We start from the raw sequence: 26,591 nt of genomic DNA, 5'->3' as shown, positions 1-26,591 counted from the left end.
GATGTTTGGTATTTTCTGTATGTCAGTTGACTCGACTTGCTAGACTGCTGCTCTCAAGCTGATGGAATGGGCTGTGCACACGGTTGGTCAGCTTTCTGTATGAGACAGGTGCTGAGCAATTTTAGTCCTCCAAATGTACAGAATAGTCAGTATGATGAAACTTCATATATTCATCATGGTTCGTAAACGATGCAGATTTTCTTTTTGTTTGTTCTTTTATTATTCTAGAAAAGTATCCATTTTACTTAAGTGTTTTAATATACTTGGTTAGAGTTGTAGATAATATTCTATCATATTTTTAAATTTATTTAATCTGTTGTTATATCACTTTACTTATTCTAAACATTATGCATTTGGGGTTTCTCTGTCCCTTGATTAGCCTTGCCAGTGATGTATCTATTTGATGGGTCTTTTCAAAGATTACTTCTACTGATTTTGTTTCAAGTCATTACTTTTTTCATTCCAACTCCCCCCCACCACCACCACCACCACACAGACACACATTCCCCAATCTCTTGAATAGAATGTTCAGTTTGTTTAAAGGATTTAAAGCTGTGAGTTTCCCCCCTAAGAATAGCTTTGCCCACAGTCCTCTGGACAATGTAATATTCTCATTGTCCTTAATTCCTAAGTCTGATTGAATTTTAAGAATTATTCAGATATTGAGCACCTGCTTTGTGCCAAGCACTGTATTTGGCACTTGGAGATAATGGAGAGTAAAACCAATCCAGACCCTTTCTTATAGAACTTAGTGAGAGAAACCTGGTACTCAACAATTATAAACCATAATGAATGAATGTTGTGAACAAAATATGGTCCTATGAATGTATAAGAGAATTTGATCTAAACTTGGGGAGGCAAAGGTGGTCAAAGGCTTCCCCAAGAAATGACTCAAACTAACATTTGAGAATGAGTGAGGTTAATTAGGCAAAGTCTGGCTTTCTTAACATGGTCTTTCTGATATGCTTTTTTTCCTATTAAGCCACCAAACTCTATCATACTGTGTTATGTGCCTTTCCATTGTATACTTATATTGCCATCCTCCCTTCCAGTTTGAACCTACAGACCTCTACCTGATCAAGGATTTATCATGTTTATCCTCACCTGTTTTCCAATGAAAAGCCTAGGCTTTAATTAGCCTATCTTTGTTGTCTCCTTATGATTATAGATTTGGACTGATAATCTTAGCATGAATGATAAGTTATATTTTTATCATTCCTCTATTTCTCTTATACTGTATTTTGAAAATAGTTAAACTATGAACTCATAGTTTAAAATATCCAGTTAACCCATTTTGACACATTCAACAAGTTCCATGCCTTTTTCACTCCCCAAATAAAAGCTAGTTTATAAGAACCAGTGTGTTGTTTCCCAGGGAAGTCCCTAATGTCATCAGGCTAAAAATAATAATAATTTTTAAAGTCCACTTATTTGTTCTGTCCTTAGTACAATTGTATTATGTTTCTAAGTTAACTATTAACAATATACATAACTTGACATCATTTTAAAAAGTTAAAAATATCTAGCAGATTCCAACTGCCTGTTGGGTTAGGCCCCTTGAGTGTGGCTCTTCCACAAAATACCACGTGCAGGCACGCACGTACAGTGCGAATTGAAACTTCGTGGCCACACTCAAGGGGCCAAAGAGCCGCATGTGGCTCACGAGCCACAGTTTGCCAACCACTGGGTTAGGGTTACAATACTGTCATTCAAGGCCTCCTTTAGTCTGATGCATCTTTGACATTCATCCAATTTCCCAGTTTCAGATTTTTACCTCTCCAGGCTGATTTAGTTGTTAAGTGGCTTTATTTCCTTCAGCGAAGCACAGGAGCCCTAACCCTTATCAACCTGAAATGTGATTATCTTACTCTCATTTTTACATGTTGAAAATAGAGGTTCATGCCCTGACTGGTTTGGCTCAGTGGATAGAGCATCGGCCTGCGGACTAACGGGTCCCAAGTTCGATTCTGGTCAAGGGCATGTACCATGGTTGCAGGCACATCCCCAGTAGGGGTGTGCAGGAGGCAGCTGATTGATGTTTCTCTCTCGTCGATGTTTCTAACTCTCTATCCCTCTCCCTTCCTCTCTGTAAAAAATCAATAAAATATATTTAAAAAAAGAAAATAGAAGTTCATGAATGTTTTCTTGCGGCTAAAATGGGATGAGGATAAGGTTCAAACCCAAATTTCTCTGGCTCCCTAACCCAGGGGTGGGCAAACTTTTTGACTCGAGGGCCACAATGGGTTCTTAAACTGGACCGGAGGGCCGGAACAAAAGCATGGATGGAGTGTTTGTGTGAACTAATATAAATTCAAAGTAAACATCATTACATAAAAGGGTAAGGTCTTTTTTTTTTTTTTTTTTTAGTTTTATTCATTTCAAACGGGCCGAATCTGGCCCTCGGGCCGTAGTTTGCCCACGGCTGCCCTAAGCCATTTCCTTCCTTTTTGTTATGGAAAAATGCAAACTTGTGCAAAGTTAAAACAGTAATAGTAAGCCCACTTGTACCTGTCACTTGGTTTCACCAACTGCCATTCTTGTTTCATGTATACTCCCCACCCTTCCATTCAGTTTTTAAAAGGTAAATTTATAACTCTTAAACTGTACAATTTTTAAAGTATGTTTTTTATTGACTTTTAGAGAGAGAGGAAGGGAGAGGGTTAGAAATATCCATGAGAGAGATTATCATCGATCGGATGCCTCCTATACACCCCTTACTGGGAATCGAGCCCACAACCCAGGCATATGCCCTGACTAGGAATCAAAGTGTGACCTCTCAGTTCCTGGGTCCGAGCTCAACCGCTGAGCCACACCAACAGGACAAATTGTACAATTTTTGACAAATGGATGCACCAATGTAATCCACACCCATTAAGCTATAGAACATTTCCATCACCACACAAAACTCCCTAAATTCCTGCCCACACCCAAGAGGAAGCCACTGTTCTAATTTTTTCACCAGTTCTAGAACTTCATATAAATAGATCATACAGTATGTACTCTTTCTGTGTCTAAGTTCTTTTGTTGAGTAGATCAATTCTTTCCTTTTTATATTGCTAAGTAGTACTATTTTTGTGTGTGTGTGTTTTCAATCTTCACCCGAGGATATGTTTTTCATTGATTCTACAGAGAGGAAGGGAGAGGGAGAGAGGGAGGGAGGGAGGGGCACACACACACAGACATGGATGTGAGAAACATTGAGAAGTTGCTATGCATCTCGACCAGGATTGAAACCACAACCTGGGTGTATGCCCTGATTAGGAATTGAACCTGAGAGGCTTTAGTGTATGGGACAATGCTTAACCAAGTGAGCCATACCAGCCAAAGTAATAGTACTGTTTTATATAAACACTAGAGGCCTGGTGCACAAAATTCATGCAAGAGTAGGTCTTTGCAGCTCTGGCTCCTCGGCCCTCGCAGCCCTGGCTTCATCAGGAAGGTCGTCCGGACGGTCGTTCCACTGTTTGGTTGATTTGCATATTATTCTTTTATTATAAACTAGAGGCCCAGTGCACAAAAATTTGTGCACTCGGGGGGAAGGGGGGGGTCCCTCAGCCCGGCCTGTGCCCTCTCGCAGTCTGGGACCCCTCAGGGGATGACCACCTGCTAACTTAGGCCTGCTCCCCGGGGGATTGGGCCTAAGATGGCAATCAGACATCCCTCTGGCAGCCCGGCAGCCCTCGGGGGATGTCCACTTGCCAACGGGGAGCAGGCCTAAACTGCAGTCGGACATCCTTAGCGCTGCTGAGGAGGCAGGAGAGGCTCCCACCACCACTGCTGTACTGGCTGCCATCAGCCTGGCTTGTGGCTGAGCAGAGCTCCTCCCATGTGAGAGCGACCTGACTACCAGAGGGCAGCTCCTGCATTGAGAGTCTGCTCCCTGGTGGTCAGTGTGTGTCATAGTGACCAGTCATTCCCAGTCTTTCTGCTGTTAGGGTCAGTTTGCATATTACCCTTTTACTATATAGGATAGAGGCCTGGTGCACGGGTGGGGGCTGGTTGGTTTGCCCTGAAGGGTGTCCCGGATCAGGGTGGTGGTCCTGCTTGGGTGCCTGGCCAGCCTGGGTGAGGGGATGATGGCTGTTTGCAGCTGGTCACACCCCCTTCAGGGTGGGGGTCCCCACTGGGGTGCCTGGCCAGTCTGGGTGAGGGGCTGAGGGCCATTTTCAGGCGGCGGGTGACTGAAGCTCCCAGTCTCTCCTTTTTTTCTTTTTTTTTTATTCTGGGATTTATTTACCTTCTATGGCTGTCACTGGAGCTGAGAGCCGGCTTTAGCTCTGAGGCTCGGCTCCAGCTCTGAGACCTCGGCTGCTGAAAGCAGGTATCTGAGTTTGTTTGGGGTCTATAATTGTAACACTGTCGCGGTCCTGCTCGCTTCAGCTCTGACGGCTGAAAGCAGGTTTCTGGGGTTTGTTTAGCTTCTATAATTGCAACATTGTTTCTTAGACTGCAAGCTCAGAGGCCGGCAGTGGCAGGCGGGGAACCTTGGCTTCCTCCATCACTGGAGCAAGCAAGCCTCCTGTTCGCTTCAGCTGCCTGGCTGCCGGCTGCCATCTTGGTTGGCAGTTAATTTGCATATCTCGCTGTTTAGCCAATAGGAAGGATAGCGAAGTTACGGTTAATTACCATGTTTCTCTATTATTAGATAGGATTCCACAATTTGTTTAGTCATTCTCCTAGTGACAGTATATGGTATAAAGTGGGGGTCAAGTTTATTTTCCATATAGATATTCTGTTGTTCTGTCACAATTTCTCAAACTCCACGCAATTTTTTCATTTTGAAAACATTTAAATCTATAGAAAAGTTGAGATTAGTATAATAAACATTCTTGTGCCCTTTCTGTAGATTCACTAGTAAGCATTTGGCTGCATTTGCTTTATCTTTGTAGACTTTTATTTTAAAGCCTAACCCATTTAAAATTAAAGTGTAGACTTCATGACCTTTCATTTATAAATATTTCAGCATGCATCTCTCCTACCTAGCCACAATACCATTATCATACCTAAGAAAATTAATAATTGAATCATTCCAACTAAAATGCAATCTATTTTCTGGCTGGAATATTGATGGGAATTATGTTAAACCTGAATATCAATTTGAGAAGGGATATCTTTACCATGTTGAGTCTTCTAGTTAATGACCATGGTGTGTCTCTCCGTTTATTTTGCTCTTCTTTGGTTTCTTTCATCAGTATTTTGTAGTTTTCAACATACAAATCCTATACATGTTTTGTTAGATTTACTCTTGCTTATCAGTTCATATGGCTCTATCTCATTTTAAAATGGATACATAGTAAGATATAAAAATTAAAAGGTTTTGATAAGTAAATATCTCACTTTAGCTAGAAAACGAGGCAGAGTTCATGTCTCTATTATGATCAACAGTACACTGCTATCTGTTTTAGGTTCAGGAAGAGTACCAATACCCATTTCTGATGTAAGCCAGGATGGCTCAAACTTAGCTATTTAGAAATCATCCATAGTTTCATTTAAAAAATACAAATTCTATGACCCCATTCCAGGCTTCCCGAGCCCAATATCTCTAGAGGTAGCACTTATAAATACATATTTAACAATTCCTCAGAAGATTCAGATGATTAGCCAGTTTGGGTAGTTATTAACCTAGACCATGTTTCCTATTAGACTCACATTGTCTCTTCCTTTCTTCCCATTTATAAATCCTACACTGTAGTCAATGTGGCATATTTGCTGATTCATAAACATACAGTGCTACTCTTTCTCAGTCTTGCTCATACTGCTTTCCTACTCTATAGTGCCTCACCCTTCTTGTGCTTTAACTTTGCTTTTGCAAATTGAGTGCATTACTCAAATCCCAGCCCAAACGCTACTTCCTCAGAGATCTTTTAGCTGGAAATAGTTTCTTTGCTCAGATTGGCTGTATTTCCTAATGGCATTTACAATGTATATTGATTGTATTTCCCCTCCTAAAAGGCTGAATTAGATTTTACTCATTTTGCATTTCTCAAGTTATTCAGTTTACTGTGTGCTGGGTCCCACACCAAGTCTGTACATGTGCCATTTCAGTGGCAGGTTTGCTGAGAGTTAATAAAGTGGAAATGTCTTCAAAATAAAGAAAACAATAGCTTAATATTATTTTAGGAAACATTCTTCCTATATTCATCTTCTTAACTGTACTATTTAAAGAAATACTAAATTTTATGATGAGAAATTACATACCTGGCTTAAATCTACTTTCCATCCTCTTCATAATTTTAAGATACCAGAGTACTTATGATCATAGGAAAAAAATGGAATCGGAATTTTAATTACTTATTACATAACAGAAACAATCCTGGAATTTGTAAGAAAAGATTTTAATTTTTACATAATTTTATTAATAAACACAGGGAAATACTGATATAATACACTAAAATTTCAGTGTCACCATAATATTCTGAAAAGTACAAAATTCAAATGTCTACATTTTAAAAACATTTCTCCCCATGATAATGCAAAAGAAAAGCCCCAGTAATTACAAATATGTATATTTTACAAAAAACTCCATTTACCATGGAAATTAGTAAGATTACACAGAGTAGATGAGTTATGACTGAATTTCATATCCTAATGGGTCAAGTCCCTGGTCTAGAAGCATCAAAGAGGATTCTCTTAACTTCTGTAGCAATTTCCTTAGTTCTTCCTTAGAAAATACCTGATTTTTAAAAAAGAGAAAAATGTTAAGAATGAGAACAAAGAAGAGTAGGAACTTATAGTCAACTAATCAACCTGATTAGCTTCATATAAGAAGAAATTCCTTTTTAATATTTATGTAGCCAGAGGCCAGTACATTAGCATGGTTAGGAATTTCAAAGCTGTTTCTCTGAGCCAGTCTATATTCTTCTAACTGCTTAGGAACGTATACATATTTTGAAAAACAAAAACAAAAACGGGCACAATCATTAAAATGAGACTATTTAAGAAAATCTAAGTATAGCTGACCAAATCATTAAAATTTAAAAGCGCAAATGCTCTAGAACTTACCAGATACAGTTTGTGGCGCTCAGAGGATACCATATCGGCTAACTGCAGGCATTCCTGATATTGACCCGTATTGTGCAATATGGTGTGAAGCAGAAAACACAACATTGGCAGACAAAGCTTTCTCAGTAGAACCATCTGATGTGTTCTTTCATGGTCTTCTTCAGCATCCTACAGACAGACATTAAGTAGTCATAAAGTTGTTAAAAATGACTACCTTTCAAGCATCCTGTCCACATATCTTCCAGGCAGAAGTAACCTTTTTATTTCTGGAATTTACAGAATACTCAATTTGTGTGTTTCTCATGGCATTTAGTACTTTTGTAACTGATTCTCAACCTAGCCTACACATTAAAGCTCTCTAGGCAGTTAACAAAACAAAACAAAAACCCAGCCCTACCTTAGACTAATTAAACTAGAAACTCTGGGTGTAGAACCGAGTATTTTTTAAAAGCTTCCCAGGTCATTTAAATGGACAGCTCAGAGGTGAAAGCCACTGCTTTATATATGTACTAGAGGACTGGTGCACGACATTCATGCACTCAGGGGGAGTGGTGGTGTCCCTCAGTCCGGCCTGCGCCCTCTAGCAGTCCGGGAGCCCTTGGGGGATGTCCGACAGCTGCGGAAGCGAAGGGAGAGGCTCCAGCCACCACCGCTGCGCTCGCCAGCCATGAGCCCAGCTTCTGGCTGAGCGGCACTCCCCCTGTGGGAGCTCACTGACCACCAGGGGGCAGCTACTGCATTGAGTATCTGTCCCCTGGTGGTCAGTGCGTGTCATAGCAACCAGTCGTTCTGTCGTTCGGTCAATTTGCATATTAGCCTTTTATTATATAGGGTTACTCATACTACTAAGACTTATCTTTGTATCCCTAAACTGAGTTGGATACATGTATAATTAAAAATTTTGGTCCAGGCCCTGGCCAGGTGGCTCAGTTGGTTAGAGCAGTGGTCGGCAAACTCATTAGTCAACAGAGCCAAATATCAACAGTACAACAACTGAAATTTCTTTTGAGAGCCAAATTTTTTAAACTTAAACTATATAGGTAGGTACATTGTTATTAACTTAATTAGGGTACTCCTAAGGCTTAGGAAGAGCCACACTAAAGGGGCCAAAGAGCCGCATGTGGCTCGTGAACTGCAGTTTGCCAACCACGGGGTTAAAGCATTGCCCTGATATGCCAAGTTTTGGGTTCAATCCCTGGTCAGGATATATACAAGAATCAACCAATGAATGCATAAATAAGTGGAACAACAAATCAAAGTTTCTCTCTTCCCCTGAGTGAACATATTAAATCTGAAGAAATAGTTTACCCAAGAGTCAAATATTTCTATTCTCTAGCTTGTATTTTTAGTTTAGGTTTAAATTATGGGATGTTCAGTTATAAGAATAAAGGTTATATAAGAAGTATAGATGCTCCTATTCTGGAAAAAAAAACAAACTTAAAAAACAAAATAAAAAACTTTTGCCCAACCAGCATGGCTCAATGGTTGAATGTAACCTCTGAACCAGGAGATCATGATTCCATTGCAGGTCAGAGCACATGCCCGGCTTGCAGGCTCAATCCAGGAGGTAGCCAATCAAGGATTCTATCATTCATGTTTCTATCTCTCTCTCCCTCTCTGAAATCAATAAAAATATATTTAAAAAAACAAACTTGTTTTTTGCTTTTAGCTACAAACAATACACACAGCTTACCTCTCTAACATCTACCATCCAGCCTCCATCAACAAACAACAGGACATTATACATTTTTTCCTTCACGTCAGCAGTTAGGGCATCCAAATGCCCTTTCCAAATACCATAATCCATCTGCAAAACAAACATAAGGCAGATATATCGTGGACGAAAACCACTAAACAATGTATTTGTAAAGTACAGACAGGAATATATATGTGGAACATCATTCACAAGCAGCGATTTTCAACCTTTTTCATTCCACAAAACACATAAACCAATTACTAAAATTCTGCAGCACACCAAAATTAGTTTTTGCCCATCTGACAAAAAAAGAGTATAATTTTGATTGATTTACCAAAAAAAAAAAAAAAAAAAAAAGTTATTACTATTTTTGCTCCAAAGTGACTTTTTAAAAAGTCAAAAATCAGGTGCCTAGCCTGGCCAGTGTGGCTCAGTGGTTGAATGTCGACCTAGGAACCAGGAAGTCACCATTCTATTCCTGGTCAGGGAACATGCCCGGGTTGCAGGCTTGATTCCCAGTGTGGGGCGTGCAAGAGGCAGCCAATCAATAATTCTGTCTCATCATTGATGTTTCTCTCTCTCTCTCTCTTCCTCTCTGAAATAAAAATATTTTTTAAAAAAATCAGGTGCCTATACTTGAATATAAGGATTTCTGATACCAAGTATTAACCAATCAGTCCTAGCTGTGTGGCCCAATTGGTTGGAGCATCATCCTGTACACTAAAAAAGGCTTCAGGTTTGATTCCTGGTCAAGGCACACACCTAGGTTGTGGATTCCGTCCCTGGTTGGGGCATGTATGAGAGGCAACCAATCGATGTTCCTCTCTCTCTCTCAAATTAACAAACATATCCGCAGGTTGGGATTAAAAAAAAAAAAAGAATTAACCAATCAGATGCAACCTTATTATGAAACGTGATCAATAAGATACAACTCTATTATCTGACCTATATATTTATGATTCGAGACAGGGCATTCATACCAGATGGCCATTGTTGTGTTGGCTGTTGTCATTTTTTTATTTGACAATTTAAGAAAAGAGGTCAGTGCCCCTTACTAAATAGTTAGGTATTGCAGATTTTAAAAATTCTTGTGGCACACCAGTTGAAAATCACTGTTTTAACTTGTTGACATTCAGTTAGCCAAATATAAAAATAAACATCAACAGACTGCAGTTAAATAAAACACTAAAATAACAGCTTTGTACATGAACATTACTGTCACCTGAAGGTAGGTTTCAGGTCTAATTAATTCTCTACAGAAAGTTTTTTTTTTTTTTTTCAAAGTAGAACACAAACAGCAAGATCATCTGTTATAATAGGAATATTGTTGCTGAAAAATGACCTCTTTAAGTATACGGCATGTGTTGTTAAGGTGCAATACACAGGTTTTAGCTATAGTCAACTTACATCATATTTCTTTTCTTTGTGCTCATGAGCCGTTTTCTCAATAAAGGTTGGTTGAGGTACCAAACTAGGTTTTTGTGGGGCTGAATTCATATGTTTAAACCACTCATTAAAGGTTTCATGGGCTTCCTAAAAATGAAATAAAATAGAAAAATACAAAAGAAGTTTTCACATATGTTCAACAGTTTTTCAAATTTGGTTCTTAGAAATAATTTTGCAGCATCAAGAAATAAAACTTTAATATTTACTTTTTATGCAAAATAATCATTGGAATAAATGTTTTGTTGAGTGACAAACACTAGTAAGGTTTATATTATACTAGTAGCCCGGTGCACGAAATTCGTGCACATTAAAAGGGAATTAATTGCCCTAACCAGTTTGGCTCAGTGGATAGAGCATCGGTCTGAGGACTCAAGGGTCCCAGGTTCGATTCCGGTCAAGGGATGTACCTTGGTTGCGGACACATCCCCAGTGGGGAGTGTGCAGGAGGCAGCTGATCGATGTTTCTCTCTCATTGATGTTTCTAACTCTTTATCCCTCTCCCTTCCTCTCTTTAAGAAATTAATAAAATATATTTTTTTAAAAAGGGAATTAATTAGCAGAGATATTTTAATATTGCTATTTGCCCTTTCTCTATAATAGAAGTGTGAGAGATGAAAGGAAATTAGTAAAATGTATATAAAAATAATAAATTTGTTAATAAATAAACAGTAACAAAAGGATATAACAACAGAGGCATGATATAAAAACGAGAAAAACATGATATGAAAACAACAGAAAAATGATATGAAAACAATAAAAACATGATATAAAAACAACAGTAATGCAAACAATGACTGATAAAGTGATTAAACTTATTCTAATATCTCCCTGTACACCACATTAAGAGTGAAAACACTTTCAGAGTGCTTGACTAGTTTTCCTTGTGATGAAGTACTTAGAACTTTAACTGTAACATCACATGCTCTTCAAACTTGAGAGAAAGCAACATATAACTGACCATGTGCAAAAACGGGTTCAGGTAGAGTTTGTCCTTGTGATTTATTAATACTCATCACAAATGCTGGCATCACGGGAAACCGTCGTCGAATCAATTTAAATGGGAGGCCAGTGTCAGATGGGGACAAATTAATTCTTGGAATCAGAACAGCCTCTCCCTCTGCAGATCCTGTTAATACTTCAGCTTCGATAATGTTAGGTCGTAATCTTTTGATAATAAATCTGGTACCATTACAAAGACCCCATTTACTATTGAGATTTTTCAATAGCATGATGATTGCACCCACTTTCAATTTTAATTTACGACACAGCATTCCCGAAGGAGTAATAGTATTAAGAAATTCGATGGGAAAATTTTCATTTTCAGCATCATCTGTGGAATCAATGGAATCATCACTCAAATATGTGTGAAAATCTCCATCGAGTATATCCTAATTTTCTTCATTTAATTTTTGAACATGCTCATTTTTTGGACAAAGAATTGCACATTTAGATATATTTTTAATATTATCTATAGCAGTGGTTCTCAACCTTGGCTGCACATTAGAATCACCTGGGAATCTTTTTAAAATCCTGATTCCTGGGCCCCATCCTCCGGAAATTGTTTCTTTGTTATGGGGTGGGGCCACAACATTAGTAACAAAGAAAGAGAATTAAAACTTTATTGTGGGGAGCCGCTACAGTGTTTTGGACAGGTTCAAGCCTTGGACTGATGAGAGGGCACAGTTCTCTCATTGCCACGTGCAAGTCCCAGCCTGGAGGGCAGGGCCCTCCCAGCACAATTATAGCCAACAGCTATAGTTGTAAGCTTGAACCTATGGTCCGAACACATGGCCCCATGTGCCTGAGTGATGTAGGCTTGATAGAGTTCAGGTGCATGTAGTTGAGTAGGATTGAAACCCAGGAGAATGTTGTAAACATCTTGGTCACGCCCTTACTTTGCCTCATAGCATCTGCTATAAAATAAAGGCATGGCTGTGGGCGTGGTCGCTGTCTCTCAGAGAAACAGCGTCCCACCGAGGCCCAGGTTTCATTCTCTTGTCTGTCTTTTCTAAGTCTTTCAGCCTCCCCCACTCAGGTTCACCCTTGGCTGTGCTGGTGTGGCACACTTTATAAAGATAATGCCTCCACGCTCCCAGGGCAGGTTCCTGCCTCAAACCCTGCCCTTACAGGAAACAGCTCCGGGAAACAGCTCGGGGGAGGGCGCAGCCGTTGCCAAGACAACCCCTGCAGGACTGACTTCCTTCCGCTTGGTCAGGGCGGTTCTGGTCATGATGAACACCACCCATGGTTTTTATATAAGTAGATAGATAGTAGAGGCCCGGTGCACGAATTTGTACACTGGTGGGGTCCCTCGATGTGGCCAGTGATCGGGGCGATCAGGGCTGGACGGCAGTGGAGAGGGACCGTGGGAGGTTGGCCAGCAGTAGGAAGTTGGCTGTGGAAGTGCACTGACCACCAGGGGGCAGCTCCTGCGTTGAGTGTCTACCCCCTGGTGGTCAGTGCGCGTCATAGCTACCAGCCTGTCATCAGGTCGTAACGGTCGCTTACACATTTATATATATATAGATATGTGTTTTCTGGCACTTATTCCTATCTTAGCATCCTGATCACGTATGTATCTTGTATTTGTCACTCTGTAATGTTATCACTCTGTGATGTATGCATGTTTACTGTCTTTTTTATTGGTCTATTAGTTTCTAGAAGGCAAGGACAGAAAGCCATCCACAGATTTAGCTCTAGAACATAAGCCCACTGTAATCAGTTCATTATTTGTTGAATAGATTTTGAATGAGCTTGTTATTTAGTCATAACAAATAGAGAATATATTGCTTTTCTCAGTTATTGCCAAAAACAGAAATATTAAAGACAAAGCATTCAAAGAATCTTAAGAAAACATAAGTTACAGATATCACATACACTATGTGCCATGTGAGATGTTCTTAATTAGCAGCTCATGTTAATGAAGACAAGGTCATGATTTCAATGACCATGTGCATCAGTTAGTACCACAGTCACAAGAGAGATGATAATGAGCCAATCATCATTTCTGCAAACAGTTCAAAGTCTGAGAGTGAACCAGAAAATCATCATGAAGATAGGCACATTTGTTGTTTTCTTTACAAACTCACCAAATAAGCTCTAATGCACAAATATTCTCTGATAGCATTATCATCTTCAGGGGGAAGTGGACTGTCCATTCCTTGCTCTTCCCACTGATTATAGATTTCTGCTATAGAATCCTGAGGAATTTTCACAAATACTTCTTTTGCAGCTTCATGCTTTTTTGATGCTGTGAAAAAGATACAAAAATTTTTTAATATATGTAGATTTATTTCTGTATAATGGTTTATAAAAGGGAGTCTAATAATTAGTTTGCAACTTTTACAGTGAGCTGTAACCATTTCAGGTCCCAACATACTTAAAGGTCTGGGTGATCTTTCTGCCTAATGCCTGGAGTTTTTCCTTACTTCAATGACATAATCACAAAAGGATTTATTAAATACAGTTATTTTTACATACATCTGTGTCTTATAAAAAGGATTACATTTTTCAAAGCCTTGAGATTATATGCAGAATTGAGTAGGATGTGAAAATTCACTGTAAACATTTTGTTTCATAACGTCAGGTTTGATACAGGAGAGGCTGTTTTGTGCTCTCCCTTATTGAAAGGGTTAGAAAAACAAAAACAAAACAAAGTTTAAGAATATATGGATTTGAACAAATACTTTAAAAAAAGAATATAAAAAATACAGCATACCCAAGAATTTTCTCATTATTGCATTGCCTTGTTTTAATGCCTCTGCCCTCTGTGCTGGGTCAAATACCAACCAGTCAATTACATCAATTTTTAAACGGTCCTCCTATTCATTTAATTGAAAAAGAAAAAACAAAACAAAAGATCAACTTTATTATTTTCTCAGATATTCTGCAAATTAGTAAAATTAACTTACACCTGCACTTTAATGAACATCATTTTCCCTCCAGTTATACAAAACTGTGAAAGAATCTAGCTTTCTTTAGTATATTTTCACATTTAATAGCTTTCTGTTAAATTACAGAAAAACTTACTGGACTGTGAATCTGGAATTGTATATTCTATGACCCACCAATTTAACCGTGATTCCTTTAAATACTACTCTTAAATTTATTTTCTTTCCTAGACAAAACTTTCATTCCTTTCTGAAAATAGTAGTAAGAAAGCTACATAAGGGTTAGTATCTAGAATAATCTGATGAGCAAAAATCCAATGCTCAGGTTTTTTCTATTAAAGAAGCTTCCTGTAACATAACACTAATATAAGTAAGCCCTTACATAAGACCTTAAGCTTGCTCCCAATTTTTATAATTTACAAGGCTTGGCTGACAAAACAGAATTCTTTAAAAAAAAAAAAAAAAGCAACCAAAGTATTTTAAGGCAGAAGTTCACCAAAGCACAGCACTTCCCTTCCCTTCCGCTTCATATTACCTCAGTAGTGCCAGTATCTAGGGCTGGGGCCAGGTCATGATGACTGAATTCACCATTATCTTTCTTTCGAATATTCTCAACTACAGTTTTTGTTATAGTAGCAATATCCAGATCTAAAGAATTTTTTGAAGAAACAAAAGCAAGAATTAATTGTTCACACTAATATTCTCTAAACAGATACAATAATTTGGTAAATTTGGGATAACCATTTTTTAAAAATATAACATAAAATAAAACACATTTTTAAAATGCCAAAATTAAAAGATATTTTACGCATGAGTTACAATGCATTTTATTCCTAAACAGAATTTCATTGAAATTCTCTCAAGAGAAATAAGATTTAAAAGTACAAGGATAAATGTTACTAAAATCAAAATGATAATTTGCCTACAAAGCTCAATAGATGAAGTTCTCAATTATTCTTACCTGCTTCTTTAGCCAGCTCCAGGCAATGGTGGCGCTGTTCAAATTCTGTAACACCTTCCAAAAATAATGCATACTGGGCAACAGCGAGGTCTTGAGGCAAATGACAGGTATAAAATGCTACAAGATTTGTATGTTTCTCATTTATTAAAAGCTAAAAAACAGAAAAAGATCAAAGTATGTAACCAGTTAAACAAAAGTTTTAGGATCAGTGGTACTTTTTTTAAAAGTTCATTTCAAAATTTCAAACATATTTAGGAGAAATTCATACAAACAGATTTGTGCTGCTAAACAGAATAATTTTGAACTCTAAAAAAATGAGCTTAGGATATTTAAAAATCTCTTATGGATTCTAATGAATTTCCTGTGACTGGGTATTAAAATATTATCATTTTTTTCATTAAAATAGTAAAAAATAAAAATAAAAAAAGGACCATATTGTGGATTCTTAAAGTTTACCTGTATGTATGTCTTTAAGACCTCAATGGAAACTTCTTCCTTCATAGGAAAAAAAGATATAATTCAATTATAAACACAACTGCTTATGTGTATCAGCAATATATCTAATAAAAATTCTGCTATGAAATGATTTAATGATTCAATATTTAACACTGAGCAATAACTAGTGCTTAGCAAAGTCCATGCATTGCCTGATTTAACCATACCATATTCTCTGTGAGTAGTTACTATTATTCACATTTTACAGAGAAAGAAATTAAGACCTATGGAGGTTTTATTTACCCAGAATTACAAAACTGTAAGCTGGTGGGTAAGGCTGTAAACCCAGGATTCTTACTCCAAAACCCAAGCTTTTAACTACTGTATCATTCTGCCTTCTACATGTACTCTAACCAAAATGTTATTAATCATTTAGGAAAAGAGAAAAAGAAAACAAAGGTTTACAATCTCATATAGAATTTAGTCTGGTTCAGTTAGCTTAGCTGGTTGATTCAGAGTTGGGTATTACTGAGGATTAAAGTTCCGAATTTACCAGAAACCAGAAGAACATCAGCATTCTGCAGCCGAGGATTAGAACACTAAGGGGTCACCCACAGGGAGACTGTACAGAATACTATGGCACTCCCATCACCAATTCTAGAAAACCACAACAAAAAGCAGTGTTTTCCTGATGACAGGTATAAAGCATCAGCCTTCCAGAGAAGGGTAATGGTTCACTTTTATTTACTTTTGTCTGTAGTCCCAGCGTGCGAAAAAACAAAATGAGATGAGTCATGAAGCGGAGGAGGTGTCCAGGCAGATTATTTCTGCTTTTGGAAAGCCATTTGCTAAACTCATCCATCAAACCTATAAGCCATCAAAGCAAAGATTCAACAATAGGGATAAAAAACAACAACAAAAAAGCTAAATAAACATCACTAAAAACATTTACCACATCCTTCTAGTGCTATGAAATCATTATCTCATTGTTAATAACCATCACATAACACAGTCTCTGGATGAAACCCAAACTTTATCTTATAACAATTAAGTAGATAGTTGCATTTAAATAGGCTGACATTTATACAGATTAAAAGATGAGGTAAGTCATATGCATTGCTTTGACAACTTTTTACAACATTACTATAAGACAACAAGGAATTCATACAAAGTAAAATAAAATTATAATATCTTACCATCAATGTCTCCCAGGATAAGGAATTTTTGAACTATATGATAATGCTCTTGATTCTCTTCCAGAACTCTCTGAAAAAAATTTTTACATTTTCCATAAATCTTCTAGTGGTCATTCTGTAGTATGTACTCATTGTTAAACTAAAAATGTTACAAACTTCTGAAAATACATATATAAAGAAAAAGTTGGAAATGAAAGATTTTAGAAAACTAAAACAAAATAAAATATGGGAAGAATTCTGCCTCTGAATATACTTAAGACTTACAAATCTAGGACTGAACAGTATTTTTGAAAGCAGAGAAGTATGATAAAATGACTTAATCTCTGTGAATGCTATTATTAAACTTTAATTTTTATATTTTACTACTATTTTCCTTGGCACTCCATGGTGGACTAGAAAGGAAGGGCTTTAGTGAAATAAATTATAAAGATTTCTATCAACATGAACAGCATTCTTTGGGTAGTCTCTTCAGCATATGGCACTAAGAGTAATAAAAAACCATCAAATAGTGATTAGGCAAAGAGGAGAAAAAAAACATTTACAGGTCACTGGGAGATGGATTTCTTGTAGCAAATAGTTTATTTTTTTGTCAAATATCTAAAATTTTTATTTAGTTGTTCACATTTTCTTTCAGTATTTATTCTTTTTACATTTGAACCATTGCTTCATCTGGAATTTATTTTAATACATGGCATGAGGTAGAGATCTTGCTTTGTTTTCTGTCTGGATGGAAAGTCAATTATGCCCATACTGTGAATCTAAAGAAACCATCCCTTTTTCTCTAATATGAAAGGTTACCAGTATCATTTACGTTCTCATCTATACTTGGATTTCATATGAACTTTTGTATTCCTGTGTCAATGACATACTGTTTTCCTTTTTTAAAAAATCTTTATTGTTGAGAGTATTACATATGTCCCCCTTTCTTTCCTCATTGACTCCCTCCAGCCTGTCCCCGCCTCCCACCCCAGGCCTTCACCACACTATTGTCTGTTTTGCTGTATCTCTATATTAAGTTTTATTATGAAGACAACTATCCCATAACTATTGTTCTTTTCTAATTTTTCTTCTTTTTCTTATTCTTCTATTTGGAAATTTTCTGTCTAGAAATAATCCCCTAAAGCACTAACTTTCTATGTTAATTTTGGAATGAATGACATTTACTAATGATTAAGTCTTCACATCTAGGAATATGGTATATCTAGTTATCTGTGTTTTTCTTTTTAATTTTTATTTATTGATTTTATAGAGAGGAAGGGGAAGAGAGAGAGAGAGCAACACTGATCTGTTGTTCCACTTATTTATGCATTCATTGGTTGTTTCGTATATGTGCCCTGACTGGGGATTGAACCCGCAACCTTGGCATATAGGGATGTCGCTCTAATCAACTATCTGACGAGGGCCATCATGTTTTTCAATAAGATTCTACAGTTGTCTTTAGGAAGGTTCTCAAACCTTTGGCTAATTTTTAATTCTAGGTATCTTATAGTTTTAGTCAACAATTTAAATGTTTCTAGATTTACATTTTTATCATATGAAAAATTTCCCTCCTTTCCAATATTTAGATCTATTCCTTGACTTATTTTATTTTCATTAGCTGGTATCTCCAAAATAATAAACTGGCAATAAACCTTTGACAGAAAAAGCATTAATTTCCTTACTATACAAAGAACTCATTATACAATAAGGAAAAGACAAAACCCAATAGAAAAATAGGTAAAAGATCTGAACAGGAAATTCACAGGTGGTCAATAAACATAGGAAAACTTGCTCAGCCTTCTGAATGCACAGAAAAATGAGTAGAACAGTACACTCCTATTTTCTTTTTTAAAAAAATATATTTTTATTGATTTCAGAGAGGAAGGAAGAGGGAGAGAGAAAGAGAAACATCAATGATGAGAGAGAATCATTGATCAGCTACCTCCTGCACGGCCTCTGCTGGGGATCAAGCCCACAACCTGGGCATGTGTCCTAGACTGGAATCAAACCCGGGACCCTTTAGTCCACAGGCTGATGCTCTATCCACTGAGCAAAACCAGCTAAGGTGGTACATTCCTATTTTCTACCTAATGTGATGGGTGGGCAAAAAATAAAAAGGGTGATATCTGGGACCAGTGAGAATGCATGGGAATGGACACACTAATAAATTACTTGTGGGGGTATGAATTAATAGCTACAACCAGTTAATAAATTCAATATACATACACCTTTTAACCAGCAACCCTCCTTTAAGGAAACCTATCCTAGAGAAACAGGACTATTAGATAAGCACATATATATATATACACACACGAATGTTCATTATAGTGCTAGAAACAACCTAAATATCACCAAAAGTGGGATGATTTAAAAATTATACATCATTATACAGAACATTATGTATCTATTAAAAAGAATAAGTTGGGTTGTTAAATCTGTATCTACTAACTTGGAGTATCATTAAATGAAAAAACACACACAATAGAAGTTGTAATGTATATGTAGTATAAGAAAAGCCATAACAAAACCCAAAATCGTATAGCAGAATATCTACATTTCTACGTATTTGTAAGACTAGGGAGAAACATATGGAAGAATACATATCAATTTGCTTTACCATCTCAGGGGAATGAGAATAACCACAAAAGTGTTGAGAGGAAATTATAAGAGTTTTATTATTGGACTAGAGGCCCAGTGCACAAAATTCGTACACAGTGTGTGTGTGTGTGTCCCTCAGCCCAGCCTGCACCCTCTCCAATCTGGGACATCCCTCTCACAATCCAGGACTGTTGGCACTGAACCACTTGCCTGCCTGCTTGCCTGATCACCCCCTAATCACTCCCCTGCCAGCCTGATCAATGCCTACCTGCTCCCCTGCCAGCCCGATTGCCCCTAACTGTCTTCCCCTGCCAGCCTGGTCACCCCTAACTGCCCTTACCTGCTGGCCTGGTGGCCCCTTACTGTCCTCCCTTGCAGGCCTAGTTGCCCCCAACTGCCCTTCCTTGCTGGCCCGGTCACCCCTAACTGCCTGCCCTTGCTGGCCTGGTCGCCCCCAACTGCCCTCCCCTGTTGGCTCGGTCACCCCTAACTGCCCTCTCCTGCAGGCCTGGTCCCCCCCAACTGCCCTCCCCTGCAGGCCTGATTGCCCCCAACTGCCCTCCCCTGCAGGCCTGGTTCCCCCCCAATTGCCCTCCCCTGCTGGCCATCTTGTGTCCACATGGGGGCACCATCTTTGACCACATGGGGGCAACCATCTCTTGTGTTGGAGTGGCGGCCAATTTGCATATTACCTCTTTATTATATAGGACTAGAGGCCCGGTGCACAAAAATTTGTGCACGGGTGGTGGTGGTGGGGGGGGGAGAACGGGGTCCCTCAGCCCAGCCTGTGCCCTCTCGCAGTCTGGAACCCCTCGGGGGATTACCACCTGCTGGTTTAGGCCCGCTCCCCGGGGGATTGGGCCTAAGCTGGCAATCAGACATCCCTCTGGCAGCCGGGAGCCCTCGGGGGATGTCCATTTGCTAGTGGAGAGCAGGCCTAAGCTGCAGTCTGACATCCTTAGTGCTGCTGAGGAGGCGGGAGAGACTCCCACCACCACCGCTGTACTGGCAGCTGTCAGCCTGGCTTGTGGCTGAGCAGAGCTTCCCCTGTGGGAGCACACTGACCCCCAGGGGGCAGCTCCTAAATTGAGCGTCTGCCCCTTGGTGGTCAGTATGTGTCATAGTGACCAGTCATTCCCAGTCTTTTTGTTGTTAGGGTCAGTTTGCATACTACCCTTTTATTATATAGGATAGAGGCCTGGTGCACGGGTGGGGGCCGGCTGGTTTGCCCTTCAGGGTGGGGGTCCCCACTGGGGTGCCACTGTGGTGCCTGGCCAGCCTGGGTGAGGGGCTGATGGCTGTTTTCAGGCTGGCCACACCACCTTTAGGGTGGGGGGGTCCCCACTGGGATACCTGGCCAGTCTGGGTGAAGGGCTGAGGGCCGTTTTCAGGCTGGCCAAGCCCCCCGGCGACAGAAGCTCCCAGCCTCTCCTTTTTTTCTGGGATTTATTTACCTTCTATAATTGAAACTTTGTAGCCTGGAGTGGAGCTCAGAGCCGGCCAGGGCGGGGGGGAGGGAAAGCCTCCTGCGCTCCAGCTCCGTGGCCACGGCCGGCTGAAAGCAGGTATCTGGGGTTTATTTATCTTCTATAATTGAAACTTTGTTGCTTTGAGTGTAGCTTAGAGCAGGCCACGGCAGGTGGGGAACCTTGGCTTCCTCCATCACTGGAACCAGCAAGCCTCCTGCTCGTTCCAGTTCCGTGGCTGCCGGCCGCCATCTTTGTTGGCAGTTAATTTGCATATCTCGCTGATTAGCCAATGGGAGGCGTAGTGAAGGTATGGTCAATTACCATGTTTGTCTATTATTAGGTAAGATTATTTTGCTCCAAGGACATATGCTATTACTTTGGTCATATAAAATTTTTTAAAGAACATTACTTTAAAAATATTAGATTATTTTGAGATCTAGGAAAAGTTTTATTATTTTCAATTATGTGTCTTTATTTTTCAAAAGAAAAGGGATAAATTAGCTTACATACATACTGTATATTTAGGTGAGACCAATCCTAAACCAAAGAAACAGAAATGTTGTATTACTTAAATATGCAATTACGCTTTTTTACTTTTAAAGACTATCCATCACTTGGATAATAGGTGAGGAAAAGAAGGGAGAAGATAACAAGGTTTCACATATTTTTTTGCCTCCCAGCTACAGTGCACAATAGCAGAACATTTATTGTTTCCTATTTCAGCTAATGTAAAATATTCATATTAATATTTACCTTTTTATCAGTAGCTTGAAGTTCTTCAAAAACCTTTTCTAAGGTCCAACTTCAAGAGAAAGAACAGGAAAGGGATAAAATAATATTAATAATATGAACATATGAACAAAGAATAAAAAATAAAACTTTAGAGTATACTAAAAATCACCATGACTATAACAAACCAACAAACTCACTTTGTTTCCAAATATTCTCTAGGGAGTTCTTCAGTTTCATCCAGAGTTATTACTGATGTCCGGATCTCCTGTTCCACCAGACTGTCCACCATCACTCGAAAATAGGCCCACACTGTGTCTTCCCAGGTGTCACAGACGGGAAGAAGCTTTTCCCCAAATCCAAAGCAAAAACACGTAGACACAGTCAACAAAAAAAGAAAGGAAAGCAGTTACATCCATGGATACGAACTATAAAGTCACCATAATCACAAAATATTGCGGACTACAATGTAAAATAGCATAACAAACACCCCACCCATTCCCTGCCAAACCACATCTTCTAAGTTTGAATTATTAAGATTTGCCCATACTGAGTTCAATTTTCTATGCTGCTATATGATAGGATTTCAACTAATATAGCAAACCTCAAAATGGATGTAAAATGCATGGGGTAATGGGGTTACACATAGGATTGTTAGACCTCAGTGGTACACTTCTGCATAAAGCTATGCATTCTATAAGTCATCAGTAAATGTATATTGTAATTAAACTTATAATTCTTAGAAACTGAAGTCTGATTTCATGTATTAAAGCATCATTTAGAGTATGGGGTACATCATATCAAGAAGCTTGAGTCATTCTATTGCGTGGTTATTTTTATCATTGTTACTCTTAAAAAGTAGCTTAAGTTTATAATTTATTAATATAATTAGAATATTTTATGTATCTGATTTCATTCCATAGGAAAAAAAGATTAAAATAGATTGCATACCTGTTTGAGATTTCCACTTAAAGCAGCATAAATTGCTCTCTCATATCTATTAAAAAGCTCCTGAAATAAAATAGAAATAAATTTGGAGAACTATTTTTCTTAACCTGTCAATTTCTTTCATAATCGAGTTTGGCAATATCTTCCAAACTGAACTTATTTATTTAATAGTTTCTAAACTTTAGTGAAAGATCTGGTGGGGTAATAAGAGAAAGGATCCCACCAGGCGTGGCTCAGTGGTTGGGCACTGACATATGAACCAGGAGGTCACAGTTCGATTCCCAGTCAGGGCACATGCCTAGGTGCAGGCTCAATGTCTGGGGGCCTGCAAGAGGCAGCCAATCAATGATTCTGTCTCATCATTGATGTTTCTCTCTCTCTCCCTCTCCCTTCCTCTCTGAAATCAATAAAAATATATATTGGGGAAAAAAAAGAGAGAGAGGATCCCTTAGTCTGATGATATAGTCAATGCTGACATCTTTAGGAGAAGACAAACATCTAACTTTCAAATACAGGATAAAAGCAGATCCAAGTCTAATGGATTCTTTTATTTATAATAGTCCAATTTTAGTCCAAATAGAATGTGTATAAGTGTTGTCAGCTAGAAAGTTCCTAAATATCTACTACTACCTGATACTGACCTAAAAACATCAAAACAAAGCACTTGGACCCGCATCAGTTTGCATCAAATTCCTAAACAAAATTCATTATATTCATCAAATGATTCCATTTTACTTCCAGAATCTATTAATGGTACTTCCAGTTTTCTTGTCATCCACACAAGAGACTTCAGAGACTCTCACTATCTGAGCCCTCCTTCTGTCTCCAATTACTTGTCCTGACCATTCTTGCTCCCTCCCTTTCCACTTTCAATATTATTCTAGGATAGGTCTTTATCACTTAGTATCTGAATAATTCTGACAGGTTCCTAAAGTTTCTTGGCCTTTAGTCCAATCAATTATAAACCTATTTTCCACTGCCAGGCTAATCTTAACACTGCTGTCACGTGTCCTTGAGGTTTCAATGGTTCACCACTATCTATGACAAAACCCCTCTCATTCCTTAGAACAGCACTCGAGGACCACACTGCCTGTTCTTAATTCACCTCTTTCATCATCTTTCCATTACAGTCAGTTCTGCTACAATGCTTGTTTTGAAAATGTAAATTTGTTTCAATGCAATTGATATATCAAGGAACAATCTGAACAAAATGCAATTTTCCCATTTGCTTATGCACAATTTCATCCTCAAGAAAGACGAAGTGAATGTAGAAAACTACACACAGCTGAACTGGCTACTTAGACATATACAAACATCTACCAGCTACCTCAGTTCATCAGGTGTGTTATAATTTTCTGTTTGATTTCAGATAACCTCATAAGTTGGAATCTTCTGACCCCCAATTCCACAAGCAAACTTTAGGTCTCTTTCAAGGTAAAGTGCCACATTTATTATAGTATTTATGTCTTTCCTAACCATTTAACAGTGTGAAACTGTTTCTATTAAGTTTTTATCTTTTTATGTATCACTGATGGTTTTTTAGTATTGTATTCTTAACTCCTTTTACCCCAAAAGTCCTGTGGGTTTTTGTACAATTTTGCATGCTACAGTGAATTTTAGGAATGCACAAGTCACATCATAACCTATGCATCCTAGCTAGAATTCCTTATTTTCATGCCCAACAGCCCAAATCCTACTAATTGTTAAAGGTTCAATTTAACTCTCTCTCCTGGGAACCAGCTTTAGTCCAAAGCTCATTTTCAGGATTCACTGGCCCTCCTTTATATTTTTGCCTTATATCAATTTTTAATCCTTATTACTTAGTGTCTGAATAATTCTGATTAGTACTTAAGTCTGCCAATTCCTCAATATGACTGAAAGTTCTTGAAAGCAAGAACTTTAACGTTACACTATTCTGAGCATCTAGTAGGCCTTCAATTAATTAGAGTAAAAATCAGTAATAGTAAATATTTTATTATATCTTACATCTTCTGCCATTCTCCAACAGCTTATTTTCCAAATGCATCTATACGGATTCCCTTCAACAGGCTCTAATTCTGTTCCTGTAAAACAGTTAAAGAAATAAAATATATAGTTTAAATTGAGATTGTTCATTGATTTCTAAAAACAAAAGCTATATTTCACAAAGACTGGCATTTAGAGCTAAGAAACTATATGTCCCCACCTCTCAGAATAAAATCTACTAAAATACCTCCATTAACATTAGGGTCATGATAGAGCTTCCAGCCTTCAAGTGTTGCAGCTCTCCATGCCTGACCACAACGTTTACAGAGCCGCTGTGCCTTCAGAAACAAGAAGAGCAGTTAGTCATATAACCAGTGCAGTGCTGGGAAAGTCCTAATGCTTTATAGAAAAGTGTAAGCGATGCATGACAGGATTAAGTAACTTATAACATATTACAAAGGATAATGTGGACAACTAGAAATGGCATTTCACTTTATCACCATATGCATGTCTTACTATTTTCTCTGCCTTTCTTTTCCTAATAATCCCTTTGCTCTGATTTTGGACTTATCAACAGGTTCCCATGGAGCCCACAGGCATTTAATTCTGCTAGAGACAAATGGGGCTAAAGAGGTTGATTACCCTCAATTTATGTAAAAGTATTACAAAAACATTGTTAGTTTCTAGAATGACAGGGTGCTATTGTTCATTCACCCTATTGACAATATTTCTTTATGTTAAGTGTGGCCAATCAAATGAGCTCACTATGACAGTCAGATAGATAGGTTTTTGTTCCATCATCTCCTCAGGAACTTTCTCTTCCCCATTCTTACTTAGCTTATATGGTTTGAGTAGGCCTAATCCCATGTCTGAACTCTAGGGTTAGGCATATGATTTAACAAGAATCACCCCAGGGCTCTTGCTGAAGATACTGAGAAAAGAGATACACTCCTTTTGCTGGGATTGCTAGCTGGCAGGAAGATGTAAACTGCTGGTGGCCATCACAGATGCAAGAAGTGACTTCTTGAGAATGAAGTCAGAGAAGAAGGCGGAGCCAAGAGATAGTATCCTAATGACATCTTCTGAGTCCCCGAATCCTGCGTCAGCCAGACTTAACCCACTGTACATCCCTGTCCCATGAGCCAATTAATTTCCCTCTTGTAAGTAATATAAGTTGGGTTTCTCGAACCTAAAAAACCTAATGAATACAACCTGTTAAAGAATATCTCAAACACCACTCTGGATTGGTGACTTTAAAACATTATGAAATAAATAAATTACAAAAGCTATGCAGAAACATGGAAAAATGTTTTGATAGGCTATATAAAAATAAGATTAAAAACTGTATCTAAAACCTTAAAAATATTCTAAATGAAATAAGCCAAACATAAAAGGACAAATATTACATGATTCCACTTATATGTAACTAGAGGCCCGAAACTCGTGCAAGAGTAGGTCTTCCTTCCCCTGGCTGCCGGCACCGGCTTCCCTCCGGCACCTGAGACCCAGGCTTCCCTCCGGCCTGCCAGCAAGCACCCAGGACTCGGGCTTCCCTCGCAGCTCTGGCTTTGTCCAGAAGGACATCCGGTCTAATTAGCATATTACGCTTTTATTATTATAGATATCTAGATGAGGCAAATTCATAGAGACAGAAAGTGGGTTAGAGATTAGCAGACACTGGGGGAAGAGGGAAATGGGGAGTTACTGCATAATAGTTAATAGAGTTTCTGTTTGGGGTGATGAAAACTTTTAGATATAGAGGCAATAGTTTCACAATGTTGTGAATATAATTAATGCCACTGAAATGCACACTTAAAAATAGTTAAAAAGACAAATTTTGTTATATATATATATATATATACACACACACACACACACACACACACACACACTAGAGGCCCGGTGCACAAAATTTGTGCACTGGGGGGGGGGGGGGGGGGCCCCTCAGCCCGGCCTGTGCCCTCTCGCAGTCTGGAACTCCTTGGAGATAATGACCTGCTGGGTTAAGCCTGCTCCCGGGTGGCAGAGGGCAGTCCCAATCCCTAGGTGCAGCCCCTGGTCGGGCTCAGAGCAGGGCTGATTGGGGAGTTGGGGCGCCGCCCTCTGACATGCACAGAGCAGGGCGGATCGGGAGGTTGCGATGCCACCCTCAGTCACGCTTAGGGTAGGGCCGATTGGGGGGGTTGGGGCACCGCCCCCCTGTCACACTCAAGGCAGGGTCAATGGGGAGGTTGCGGCGCCCCCCCCTGTCACACACAGAGAAGGGCCGATCAGGGG

At 38.7% G+C, this 26,591-nt stretch overlaps 1 protein-coding gene across 6 annotated transcripts in view; it reads right to left on the bottom strand.

Moving 5' to 3' along the window:
• Window positions 1-6,314: 6,314 nt before the first annotated feature.
• Window positions 6,315-26,591, bottom strand: part of NUP107 (nucleoporin 107) — a 48,351-nt gene continuing 28,074 nt past the window's right edge. For 3 of the 6 annotated variants that reach the window (XM_023761665.1, XM_023761666.1, XM_023761667.1), the window contains 16 exons: window positions 24,562-24,652; window positions 24,336-24,412; window positions 22,353-22,412; window positions 21,602-21,747; window positions 21,426-21,474; window positions 16,627-16,696; window positions 16,179-16,297; window positions 15,452-15,490; window positions 14,996-15,146; window positions 14,570-14,682; window positions 13,863-13,965; window positions 13,234-13,394; window positions 10,106-10,231; window positions 8,696-8,809; window positions 7,003-7,170; window positions 6,330-6,673 (listed from right to left, as the gene is read on the bottom strand). In XM_023761665.1, coding sequence (XP_023617433.1) covers window positions 6,566-6,673; window positions 7,003-7,170; window positions 8,696-8,809; window positions 10,106-10,231; window positions 13,234-13,394; window positions 13,863-13,965; window positions 14,570-14,682; window positions 14,996-15,146; window positions 15,452-15,490; window positions 16,179-16,297; window positions 16,627-16,696; window positions 21,426-21,474; window positions 21,602-21,747; window positions 22,353-22,412; window positions 24,336-24,412; window positions 24,562-24,652 — 1,695 coding nt within the window. In that variant the 3' untranslated portion in view covers window positions 6,330-6,565. Of the gene's footprint in view, window positions 6,674-7,002; window positions 7,171-8,695; window positions 8,810-10,105; window positions 10,232-13,233; window positions 13,395-13,862; window positions 13,966-14,569; window positions 14,683-14,995; window positions 15,147-15,451; window positions 15,491-16,178; window positions 16,298-16,626; window positions 16,697-21,425; window positions 21,475-21,601; window positions 21,748-22,352; window positions 22,413-24,335; window positions 24,413-24,561; window positions 24,653-26,591 lie in introns of all 6 variants that reach the window. The other 3 variants (XM_006097893.2, XM_023761663.1, XM_023761664.1) reach the window with 3 other exon arrangements.

The sequence above is a fragment of the Myotis lucifugus genome, unplaced genomic scaffold (assembly GCF_000147115.1).
Source record: "Myotis lucifugus unplaced genomic scaffold, Myoluc2.0 scaffold_212, whole genome shotgun sequence".
NCBI classification, from domain to species: Eukaryota; Metazoa; Chordata; class Mammalia; order Chiroptera; family Vespertilionidae; genus Myotis; species Myotis lucifugus.
Note: the sequence above shows the minus strand (reverse complement) of the source record. Positions and strands in the feature narration are given on the sequence as shown.